Source organism: Astyanax mexicanus, chromosome 15 (genome assembly GCF_023375975.1).
Source record: "Astyanax mexicanus isolate ESR-SI-001 chromosome 15, AstMex3_surface, whole genome shotgun sequence".
Classification (NCBI taxonomy): domain Eukaryota; kingdom Metazoa; phylum Chordata; class Actinopteri; order Characiformes; family Acestrorhamphidae; genus Astyanax; species Astyanax mexicanus.
The window spans coordinates 41,118,918-41,131,888 of NC_064422.1; the positions used below are offsets into that span (position 1 = coordinate 41,118,918).

The following is a 12,971-nucleotide window of genomic DNA, read 5'->3' on the forward strand; positions in this document are numbered from 1 at the left end:
TATTATTCATTATTGGATAGGTTGTAGAATTTAGATGGGTTGACTACAAAATGACCAGGAAGACTGTAGAGCATCAAGAAAGAAGAATAAAATTAAAAGACCGAATTCATAGATGTCACAGTATGGATATCACACTACAAAGGTCACGGTACAAACAATAACCATACCATATTTACCATATTATCTTACCATATTTTGTATCAATTACTAGGTACAATTGTATGTGTATTTGTACCTAACTGTCATAATATGGATGTCACAGTTTGGACAATACAGTATGGACGCAAGAGTATATATGTCACAGTGTGAATATCAGAGGATGGACTTAACAGTATGGACATCACAGTATGGACGTCACAGTATAGATGTCACAGTATAGACGTAACAGTATAGACATAACAGTATAAATATAACAGTATAGACGACACAGTAAGGACATCACAGTATGGATATCACACCACAAAGATCACGGTACAAACATTAACAGATAACTTACCATATTTTGTATTAATTACTAGGTGCAATTGTATGTGTATTTGTACCAAACTGTCATAATATTAACGTGACAGTATGGACGTCACAGTTTGGATATCACAGTGTGAATATTACAGTAAGGACATAACAGTATGAAAGACAAAGTAAGGACGTCACAGTATGGACGTCACAATATGTATGTAACAGTATGGATGACACAGTATGGATGTCTCAGTACGGACGTCACAGAATGGACATTACAGTATGGACGTCACAATATGGACGTCACAAAATGGACAGCACAGAATGGACGACATAATATAGACATCACAGTTTGGACGTCACAGCGGGGACATCACAGCATGGACACCATAGAATGGATGTCACAGTATTACCATCACAGCATGGACATCACAGTATGGATGTCAAAATATGGACATTACAGTAGAATAGGCATCTAAGAATAGATGTCACAGAATGGATATCACAGTATGGACATCACAGAATAGTTGTCACAGAATGGATGTCACAGAATGGACATCAGAGCATGGAAGTCACAGTACAGACATCACAGTATGGACATCATAGAATAGACATCTAAGTATGGATGACGCAGCATGAATTTCACAGTATGGACATTACAGTATGGACATCATAGAATAGACATCTAGGAATGGATGTCACAGAATGGATGTCACAGAATGGACATCAGAGCATGGATGTCACAGTAAAAACATCACAGTATGGACATTACAGTATGGACATAATAGAATAGACATCTAAGAATGGATGTGGCAGAATAGATGTCACAGAATGGATGTCACAATATGGACGTCACAGTATGGACATCATAGAATTGATGTCACAGGATGGATTATAGTTTAACTGCTTCACTGTAGTCTGTATTAATCACCAACTGTTATAAACATGTGATTTGTAACATATAAATGGTAGCAACATGTTATTCCATTGGCTACTTATAAAGAACAGCTCAGCTCTACATTCAGTATTGAAAGTGTAATATTGTGTACGTGAGTCTTTGGGGACGCTGCTAGCTGTACCTGCAGAGTCCATGCTGTTCTGAGAGCCACTGCTGTCCTGATTACACACCACGGTTCCCTGAGAGTCGGAGGAGAAGTGGGAGGCCATGGACTCGTGGTGCGACCGCGAGTGCTTGTAACTGTAGCTGTCTGTGGAGGAATCTGTGCGGGTGTCGCTGGAGATGGACGGCTCCCTCCCTGAAGACAAAACAACCGCAAAAAGATTCCATTCAATTCTTAATACAGTCACACTGACTCTATTATAGAGCTGAGATCCCGCCGAGTTCAGGTTTTTAATACTATTTTTATTTTTATATATAAAGCTATGGAGTGATAATCACAATATAGTAAAATAACAAATCAAACTGTGTTTAAAAAAAAATGTTGCACCAGTTAAAAAGTTATAATCACTGTTTTATTCTTATTTGCTAGCAATACAGCTCTGGAAAAAAAAGTAACTGACCACTTAAAAATGATTTTACCAAAATTAAATTTAAAAACCTCTGGAATATAATCAAGAGGAAGATGGATGATCACAAACCATCAAACCAAACTGAACTGCTTGATTTTTTGCACCAGGAGTGAAGCAGCATAAAGTTATCCAAAAGCAGTGTGTAAGACTGGTGGAGGAGAACATGATGCCAAGATGCATGATGAAAACTGTGATGAAAAACCAACAGGGTTATTCCACCAAATATTGATTTCTGAACAAATAAATGCTCTCAATGAGAGTATTTTTATTTGGAATTTGGGAGAAATGTTGTCTGTAGTTTATAGAATAAAACAACAATATTCATTTTACTCAAACATAAACCTATAAATAGCAAAATCAGAGAAACTGATTTAGAAACAGAAATGGTCCCTTAATTGTTTATATATATTATATATATATATACATATATATTTTTGCTGAGTCCACCCTGAGCTCAAATTTGAAAAAGGCTAAAAACTGGGAGAGGTAGTTTGAAAGGGGCACTGAGTGATGTATGGGTTTAGAGCAGTGTGCCTCTGAAACAGGACTGGTATGTCTTTTTTTTTATCTTTCTTACTATCTCAAGTTTTCTGTCCCCTCCTCTCTCTCTCTCTCTCTCTCTCTCTCTCTGTCTTTCATTTTTTCATACCGGAGTCTTCGCTGTCGTATCCAGCCTTGCTGCAGTGGTGCAGGTCCAGCTGAGCCGAGGGCACGTCCTGCGATGACACAGGCGTCCCCCGGGGGTCAGCATACAGCAGCAGCAGCGGCTGGTAGTGGCCCTTTATACAGCGTGACACCACGTCCTTCCACTTGGGTCCAATCTGGCAAAAGTGAAGAGACAAGCACAGCACTGGAGACGCACTGAAAACAACGACCTTCTGTTTAGAGAGGATCACAGAAATAGTGAGTACACCCCTCACATCTCTGCAGATATTTAAGTATATCTTTACATGGGAAAATAAAAAACTGACAAAACAATGTAACACAATGAAAAGTCGTCTGTGTGCAGCTTTTATAACAGTTTAACCCTTTGAACTCTAGTAAGTTCCACCCTTTCTAACCATATATGGATTATATTTATACGTAAAGGGATTGAGTAATTAGGCTGAGAACACAAGGTGCGATATTGGATGTAAAATCCGTCCGTAGTGTTCTAAGAGTTAAATTTATTCTTCCCTCAAATTACCTAATATACAGCCATTAATGTCTAAACCACCCGCAACAAAAGTAAGTACACCCCTTAGTGAAAGTTCCTTAGTTCCTGAAGTGTCTTGTTTGGCCACCATTACTTAGTTTACCAGAGTTTACCAGAGCTTCACAGGTTGCCACTGCAATGCTGTTTGCAGGCTTTCTTTTGTACAGACTTCAAAAGGGGCTGTCTTCTGGGGTGACAGCTATGAGTTCTTTGCCATGAGGCGCCATGTTGAAACTTTCAGTGACCAGTATAAGAGAGAGTGTGAGACCTATGCTACAAAATTGAACACACCTGCTCCCTATGCACACCTGAGATCTAGTAACACTAGCGAGTCACATGATATTTTGGAGGGAAAATAACAAGCAGTGCTTAATATTGATTTTATATTGAATTTATATTGAGTTATTTTGAGGGAGGAATACATTTATACTGTTATATAAGCTGCACACAGACTACTTTTCATTGTGTCAAAGTGTCATTTTGTCAGTGTTTTCTCATTAAAAAAGATGTACTTTAAGATCTGTAGAAATGTGATGGGTGTCCTGCAGCATCCCTACCTCTTTGACGTGCGCATCATCAAAGTACATCCACTTGCGTATCTTGGTCTGGAAGAAGAAGGTGGAGTAGTGTTTGCCGTAGTAGCACACCATGCCCACCAGGTAGAGCTCTGATTGCTTGGCGCGGTCGTCCGTCACTCTGTAGAAGAGCTGGGGGGGGCGGAGACAGAGAGAGAGAGGTTTGGCGCTGAGAGCCAATCGCACGGCGCATGACATAAGCGTCCAGTTTACCGCTCAGACGTATATATGGAACCGCCCACACTGTACTGCAGAGAGAGAGGCTAAATCATCAGGGGAGATACTGACTCATCAGCACTGCTGGAGGGCGTCCTGACTTATACCATCACACTGACACTTTAATGAATACATTCCACACCACCATATATCCATAAAAGTCACATGACTGGAGCTAAACGTCTCTGAGATGTAATCTTCTCAGGAAGGTCCTTGCAGCTGCGGACGCATTATTCACTGAACACACTGTAAAACATGTATTAATAGTTATTTTAACCAAGTAAAAGTAAAAGTAAATAATTATCTAAAGGAATACTAATCTAATACAATCTACATACTACAACTTACAATTAACTACATTTACTGTTATAACTAATATACAGTACATGTGTTTTCTGTATTTTGATGATTATTTACACTGTAAATTTACTGTATTTTTCACACTATAGGGCACACCGGATTATAAGGTGCATTTTATGCGACACTAGTAGGGAACAGGGGTGTCATCATGTTTTCCTTCTAATTCAGCAGGACTGGGCACCGCTGGGTGAAGAGAGCTGTACAGCTAAGCTAAGCTAAGTAAACAAAACTATAATTCTTAAAAAAAAAAATCTTTTAAAGACAAACGAGCGCTGGATGTTTATCTACACAGATGTTTCTTCCGAAAACTGTTTATTTAGGTGAGCAAAGTGCCTCCATTTATTTACAGTATGTTTATCCCCTAAGGCTGGGAGCAGCAGCATTAGCATTAGCAGCTAACTGCTAGCGATAGCCATGGTTAGCGGTGACTGCTGCCCAACAGCGCTACACTAAGGGACCCTTAGTGTTCCGGTAAGCCAGGGAGATATTAGCTAGCGTATTGTCCTAAGTAGCTTGTTTTAATACGATAAACTACAGGCCGATAATACTCACCTCTGAACAGTGAAAGGGCTAGCGATTAGTGTGGTTAGCGGCTAATGCTAATACTGCTTCAGTCTCCAGTGCTGGAGAACTAAACTGAAACTTCTGTATAACCCTGCACTTTGGCTTTACTGATCCCTAATACCTGACTGGTAAAATTAAATTGGGGTAATTTAAGGATTTTAAGTGCACCTTATATACCGAAAAATATGGTAATTTTAAAGACTGTATTAAAGCTACACAGGAACACATGCAGAATTATTCTGTAAACAGTGCTGGTGTTGACCCACTGTGTTTTATTATCAAGTCTAAAGTCAGTGCAGTTTTGTTTTTCCACAAAATCTTACAGCACTTCATGCTTCCCTCTGCTGCTGACAACTTTTATGGAGATGTGGATTTCATTTTCCAGCAGGACTTGGTACACTGCCCACAGTACTGCTAAAAGTACCAATTGATCTTATATAATATTGTAATTTTCTGAGACACTGATTTTTGGGTTTTCATTGGCTGTAAGCCATAATCATCAACAACAATAAAATAAATAAACGTTTAAAATAGATCACTGTGTGTGTAATATATATAACATATGAGTTTCAGATTTTGAAACTGAATTACTAAAATAAAATAACTTTTTAATGATATTCTATTTTTTTGAGATGCAATACAGTAGTGGACATTATACAGTATGTATATGGGTGTCTTACATCCCCCAGGCGCAGGCAGGTTCCCAGGCTGTGGATGACGTCCTCTGCGAGGTCTGAGTGATCCGAGTCCCAAACCAGACCAATACTGATGATTTCAGGAGAGTTCATCAGGACTCTGCGGATACGCAACATTTCCCCACAATTACTCTGAAAAACACACACAGAGGGCTATTTAGAGACCCTGTGAGTTTATGTGTCTGTGTCAAGCGAAACATTGGGATAAAGGTAGAATATCAACATTTGTTTTACATCTGGTTTTCATTCAATTTGCCTTTTTTTTTTATTTTATTAAATACCTATAACAAAAACGTTTATTAACATATGCATTATGTCAATAGGGACTGTTCAGAGAGTGCAGGGAGGAGGGGCATTAGGGCAGAGAGTTTTCCTATTTCATTGTGCACCGCTGGCCAAACACTCATGCCAAACACTTTTTCCAAATGTATAAACTAAAATATAAGGATTAAAGGTTATTTATATATAATAGGTTAGTGCAGTAAAGCAGCACTGTAGGATAGCAGACTCGGTCACATGGCTGGGGTAGGGGCTGCTGAGGACATGTGTTTTCCTCCTTCCCCCGCCCTGCTTTTCCCTCCGTCTCCACTCCAAAACCGCACCCCCGCCCAACCAAAGTTTTTTACTTTTTGCAGACAGACATCCCAAGTTGCAAACCCCCCACCGAGGGGGCAAAAAAAAAAAAAATCAAATAAACAAACTCACCAAATGATAACGAAACTTTAATTTTATATTAATTACTTTTACGTTTTTTTATTTTTTATTTTTTTTTATAAAATTTAGAGTATTCAGCTTTCTCTCACTCTCTGAACAAATCCCGTCCAGGAGGGGGGAAAAACACTGCCCGCCCACACTAAAAACTGATTGGCTGTCTCGCAGACTCTTTGCAGAGAACAGGCCAATCAGAACCCTCTCTGTTTTCTCTCTCTCCTTCCCACACATGATTAGAGAATAAAAGTCTGTGGCCTGTGTGCGCGTTTGGGGCGCTCGTTCTGAATTCCGGGAGATTATATGTGACTCGCGGGCATCAGGGAGCCACTGCCGAAATGCGGGAGACTCCCGCAGCTTCAGGGAGACTTGGTTTGTCTGTGCAGAAGAAAAAACTCTTTAATTTGAGTTTGCTAATTCCCTCTTAAGAAAATAAAAAAGTTTGAGTTTATCCAGTCTCTGGCTGGTTCTGGTGACAAAACTTTAATGTTTTATTTGTGGTTATTGATTGGATACGTTCTGTGTATTTTGTCTACTGGGAGATAGTCAGGACTGTTTAGGACCCGGGGGACACACAAAGTTTAGACTAGTAGAAGAGGCAGAGAACTTAGAGTAGGAGCGAGAGGAGAGAGGAGAAATACAGAAAATTCTAAACTCTTCTATCACCTGTATTTAGCGTTATATTGACTGTGTGGTACACGTGGGAGTGCCCCAGTTGGCGGGGCTGTGCCCCGGTCAGCGCGATGGAGCGCCGCATTTTGGCTTCAGGGTTGAGTTTGATAACAAGGTAAAAACACAGTCAGCAGATAAAGCACAGTGTGGTATCAGTTTAGTATTTTCTTAAAATATGTGACTGGCTGACAATATTTGTTGGTTGAGTTAATTGAATAATATTCATGTTTACATTTCATATTACTGCACTTTATTTAAATTTGCCTGTTTTTGATTAATGGTAAGAATAAGTGTTCCTTTTTTATAATAAATGTTGTGATTTTAATTTTTCTGTTCCTTTTTTCTATTTATTAATTGGCACTACAAGTGTGAGTAGGAGCACCTTGTTGATTTGAAATAGAAAGGGCTAAAAACGTGCTGTATGTTAGGGCTAGATAATATTAATATATATGTCGAAACCGAACCGAAATCGTGGCCCAAGAACCGCGATACGAACCGAACCCTGGCCACACTGTACTGTTGCATCCCTAATATATATATATATATATATATATATATATATATATATATATATATATATATATATATATATATATATATAGGTACATATACTTTATAAATTATACTTTATTAAATGAATGTATTTATTTGTGTATTTTACAGTTTAGATGGTGTTACCAGTAAGTTGGTTTTCAGTACCAAATTCTTCCAGAAAGAGCTTTAATCCCGTGTCCTGTGTGCTATTTTTACAGTTCCTGGGACGGTGGGACTGTGTTAGCCTGGAGCTCTGGCTGTAAATGATGCTGTTTGTTACTATTTTAGCTCATCTAGAAATTAAATTAAATTAAAAAATAAAAATAAACCTTAAATTGAGAATAATATTGAGATTTTCTTTTTTTATACAGGTTTTTATACAGCTCTAATTCAGAGCATCCCTAATGTGTTTATTTTTTCTGCCCCCGAACAACAGGCCCAGTGTGAGGGTAGTATCAGTAGGAGGGCAGTGTGAGGGTATCTGTGCGAGGGCAGTGTGAGGGTATCAGTAGGAGGGCAGTGTGAGGGTATCAGTAGGAGGGCAGTGTGAGGGTATCTGTGCGAGGGCAGTGTGAGGGTATCAGTAGGAGGGCAGTGTGAGGGTATCAGTAGGAGGGCAGTGTGAGGGTATCTGTGCGAGGGCAGTGTGAGGGTAGCTGTGGGTGGGCAGTGTGAGGGTATCTGTGCGAGGGCAGTGTGAGGGTAGTATCAGTAGGAGGGCAGTGTGAGGGTATCTGTGCGAGGGCAGTGTGAGGGTAGTATCAGTAGGAGGGCAGTGTGAGGGTATCTGTGCGAGGGCAGTGTGAGGGTAGCTGTGGGTGGGCAGTGTGAGGGTATCTGTGGGTGGGCAGTGTGAGGGTAGTATCAGTAGGAGGGCAGTGTGAGGGTATCTGTGGGTGGGCAGTGTGAGGGTATCTGTGCGAGGGCAGTGTGAGGGTAGTATCAGTAGGAGGGCAGTGTGAGGGTATCTGTGGGTGGGCAGTGTGAGGGTATCTGTGCGAGGGCAGTGTGAGGGTAGTATCAGTAGGAGGGCAGTGTGAGGGTATCTGTGCGAGGGCAGTGTGAGGGTAGTATCAGTAGGAGGGCAGTGTGAGGGTAGCTGTGGGTGGGCAGTGTGAGGGTAGTATCAGTAGGAGGGCAGTGTGAGGGTATCTGTGGGTGGGCAGTGTGAGGGTAGCTGTGGGTGGGCAGTGTGAGGGTAGTATCAGTAGGAGGGCAGTGTGAGGGTATCTGTGGGTGGGCAGTGTTAGGGTAGCTGTGGGTGGGCAGTGTGAGGGTATCTGTGGGTGGGCAGTGTGAGGGTATCTGTGGGTGGGCAGTGTGAGGGTAGCTGTGGGTGGGCAGTGTGAGGGTAGTATCAGTAGGAGGGCAGTGTGAGGGTAGCTGTGGGTGGGCAGTGTGAGGGTAGTATCAGTAGGAGGGCAGTGTGAGGGTATCTGTGGGTGGGCAGTGTGAGGGTAGCTGTGGGTGGGCAGTGTGAGGGTAGTATCAGTAGGAGGGCAGTGTGAGGGTATCTGTGGGTGGGCAGTGTGAGGGTAGCTGTGGGTGGGCAGTGTGAGGGTAGTATCAGTAGGAGGGCAGTGTGAGGGTATCTGTGGGTGGGCAGTGTTAGGGTAGCTGTGGGTGGGCAGTGTGAGGGTATCTGTGCGAGGGCAGTGTGAGGGTAGCTGTGGGTGGGCAGTGTGAGGGTATCTGTGCGAGGGCAGTGTGAGGGTAGTATCAGTAGGAGGGCAGTGTGAGGGTATCTGTGCGAGGGCAGTGTGAGGGTAGTATCAGTAGGAGGGCAGTGTGAGGGTATCTGTGCGAGGGCAGTGTGAGGGTAGCTGTGGGTGGGCAGTGTGAGGGTATCTGTGGGTGGGCAGTGTGAGGGTAGTATCAGTAGGAGGGCAGTGTGAGGGTATCTGTGGGTGGGCAGTGTGAGGGTAGTATCAGTAGGAGGGCAGTGTGAGGGTATCTGTGGGTGGGCAGTGTGAGGGTATCTGTGCGAGGGCAGTGTGAGGGTAGTATCAGTAGGAGGGCAGTGTGAGGGTATCTGTGGGTGGGCAGTGTGAGGGTATCTGTGCGAGGGCAGTGTGAGGGTAGTATCAGTAGGAGGGCAGTGTGAGGGTATCTGTGCGAGGGCAGTGTGAGGGTAGTATCAGTAGGAGGGCAGTGTGAGGGTAGCTGTGGGTGGGCAGTGTGAGGGTAGTATCAGTAGGAGGGCAGTGTGAGGGTATCTGTGGGTGGGCAGTGTGAGGGTAGCTGTGGGTGGGCAGTGTGAGGGTAGTATCAGTAGGAGGGCAGTGTGAGGGTATCTGTGGGTGGGCAGTGTTAGGGTAGCTGTGGGTGGGCAGTGTGAGGGTATCTGTGGGTGGGCAGCGTGAGGGTATCTGTGGGTGGGCAGTGTGAGGGTAGCTGTGGGTGGGCAGTGTGAGGGTAGTATCAGTAGGAGGGCAGTGTGAGGGTAGCTGTGGGTGGGCAGTGTGAGGGTAGTATCAGTAGGAGGGCAGTGTGAGGGTATCTGTGGGTGGGCAGTGTGAGGGTAGCTGTGGGTGGGCAGTGTGAGGGTAGTATCAGTAGGAGGGCAGTGTGAGGGTATCTGTGGGTGGGCAGTGTGAGGGTAGCTGTGGGTGGGCAGTGTGAGGGTAGTATCAGTAGGAGGGCAGTGTGAGGGTATCTGTGGGTGGGCAGTGTTAGGGTAGCTGTGGGTGGGCAGTGTGAGGGTATCTGTGGGTGGGCAGTGTGAGGGTAGTATCAGTAGGAGGGCAGTGTGAGGGTATCTGTGGGTGGGCAGTGTGAGGGTATCTGTGCGAGGGCAGTGTGAGGGTAGTATCAGTAGGAGGGCAGTGTGAGGGTATCTGTGGGTGGGCAGTGTGAGGGTATCTGTGCGAGGGCAGTGTGAGGGTAGTATCAGTAGGAGGGCAGTGTGAGGGTATCTGTGCGAGGGCAGTGTGAGGGTAGTATCAGTAGGAGGGCAGTGTGAGGGTATCTGTGGGTGGGCAGTGTGAGGGTAGCTGTGGGTGGGCAGTGTGAGGGTAGCTGTGGGTGGGCAGTGTGAGGGTAGCTGTGGGTGGGCAGTGTGAGGGTGAACGAGTGCGGTCTTTAGAGAGAGCTCGCCGCTCCAGCGGAGCCGTATGTTCTGCACCCAATGTTCTAGCAGCTTTCTTTGAGTCATCAGCCACCGCCGAGCGGCCTGGCAGCGGCAGCGCGGAAACAGGAGGAGAAAACCCTGGCGGTCAGAGACACTGCCAGCCTGACCCCTGCCCACCACTAACACTGCTTCAGTTCAGAGAGAGAGAGAGAGAGAGAGAGCGGGCAGCAGGCTGGCACCAGAACCTGGCAGGAAGGGATTAAACAAAGAGCGCTGTTCTCAAAACTCCACCACTGAGCTTCTCACACTCTCTCTCTCTCTCTCTCTCTCTCTCTCTCTTTTTAACTCTCTCCTTTTCTATCCATCTTTCACTCTCTCTTTCCTTTTCTATCCATCTCTCTCTATCTCTCGCTCTCTCCTTCTCTATAACTCTCTCTCTATATCCTTTCCTGTCCCTCTTTCACTCTCTCTTTCCTTCTCTATCCATCTCTATCTCTCGCTCTCTCCTTCTCTATAACTCTCTCTCTATATCCTTTCCTGTCCCTCTTTCACTCTCTCTTTCCTTCTCTATCCATCTCTATCTCTCGCTCTCTCCTTCTCTATAACTCTCTCTCTATATCCTTTCCTGTCCCTCTTTCACTCTCTCTTTTACTCTCCACCTCTCTATTACCTCTCTCTGCCTCGATCCCCTCTCTCTTTATCTCTTTATCTCTCTCTCCTTTTCTATCCCTCTTTCACTCTCTTTTTCCCTTTTCTTCTCTATCCATCTCTCTCTATCTCTCGCTCTCTCCTTCTCTATAACTCTCTCTCCATATCCTTCCCTGTCCCTCTTTCACTCTCACTCTCTTTCTCTCTCTCTATTTTACTCTCTACCTCTCTATTTCCCTCTTTCTGCCTCAATCCCCTCTCTCTTTCTTTCTTTATCTCTCTCTATTTCTCTCTCCCTCTCTCTTTCTCTCTTTATCTCTCTCTATCTCCTTCTCGATCCCACTTTTAGTCTCACTCTCTTTCTCTCTATATACCTCTTGCTCTCCTTCTCTATCTCTCTCTTGTTTTCTCTCTACCTCTCTATTACCTCTCTCTGCCTCGATCCCCTCTCTCTTTATCTCTTTATCTCTCTCTCCTTTTCTATCCCTCTTTCACTCTCTTTTTCCCTTTCCTTCTCTATCCATCTCTCTCTATCTCTCGCTCTCTCCTTCTCTATAACTCTCTCTCTATATCCTTTCCTGTCCCTCTTTCACTCTCACTCTCTTTCTCTCTCTTTTCCTCTCTACCTCTCTATTACCTCTCTCTGCCTCAATCCCCTCTCTCTTTCTTTCTTTATCTCTTTATCTCTCTCTCTCTTTTTCTCTCTCCCTCTCTCTTTCTCTCTTTATCTCTCTCTCTAATTCTCGATCCCACTTTTAGTCTCACTCTCTTTTTCTCTATATACCTCTTGCTCTCCTTCTCTATCCTCTATCCCTCTCTCTCCTGTTTTCTCTCTATCTCTCTATTTCCCTCTCTCTGCCTCGATCCCCTCTCTCTTTATCTCTCTCCTTTTCTATCCCTCTTTCACTCTCTCTTTGCTTCTCTATCCATCTCTCTCTATCTCTCGCTCTCTCCTTCTCTATAACTCTCTCTCCATCCTTCCCTGTCCCTCTTTCACTCTCACTCTCTTTCTCTCTCTCTATCTTTATTTCACTCTCTACATCTCTATTTCCCTCCCTCTGCCTCAATCCCCTCTTTCTTTCTTTCTTTCTTTATCTCTTTATCTCTCTCTCTCGCTCTGTCCTTCTCTATAACTCTCTCTTCATATCCTTTCCTGTCCCTCTTTCACTCTCACTCTTTCTCTCTCTTTCTCTTTTAATCTCTACCTCTCTATTTCCCTCTCTCTGCCTCAATCCCCTCTCTCTTTCTATCTTTCTTTCTTTATCTTTCTCTCTCTCTATATATATATATACACCTCTTGTTCTCCTCTCTCTCTTGCTTTCTCTCTACCTCTCTATTTCCCTCTCTCTTGGCCTTGATCCCCTCTCTCTTTCTCTCTCTCTCTCATCCCATTTTCACTCTCACTCTTTTCTCTCTATATACCTCTTGCTCTCCTTCTCTATCCCTCTCTTTCTTGCTTTCTCTCTACCTCTCTATATCTATGTCTCGGTCTCATCCCCTCTCTCTTTCTCTCTTTATCTTTCTCTCTCTCTCTCTCTCATGTTGATGTGAGGAGTAATTAATAAGTAGTTACTATAAAGGAGACGTAATTAGTAAGTAGTTCTACAGGAGATATGTGTAAGTAATTCAGTAATCAGTAATTCATGTTGAGTTAATAGTGAACTATTATAATCATTAGTTCAGTGCCATCTACTGAGTAATTATTCAGTACTCCCTGGTAATTAATCTCTGGATCTACAGTATACTGG

The 12,971-nt window shown here is 43.6% G+C and overlaps 1 protein-coding gene across 4 annotated transcripts in view; it reads right to left on the reverse strand.

Moving 5' to 3' along the window:
- Positions 1–12,971, reverse strand: part of usp54b (ubiquitin specific peptidase 54b) — a 207,348-nt gene that overhangs the window by 45,200 nt on the left and 149,177 nt on the right. For all 4 annotated transcript variants that reach the window (XM_049464549.1, XM_049464548.1, XM_049464547.1 and 1 more), the window contains 4 exons: positions 5,577–5,723; positions 3,739–3,888; positions 2,636–2,807; positions 1,536–1,712 (listed from right to left, as the gene is read on the reverse strand). In XM_049464549.1, coding sequence (XP_049320506.1) covers positions 1,536–1,712; positions 2,636–2,807; positions 3,739–3,888; positions 5,577–5,723 — 646 coding nt within the window. The remainder of the gene's footprint in view (positions 1–1,535; positions 1,713–2,635; positions 2,808–3,738; positions 3,889–5,576; positions 5,724–12,971) is intronic.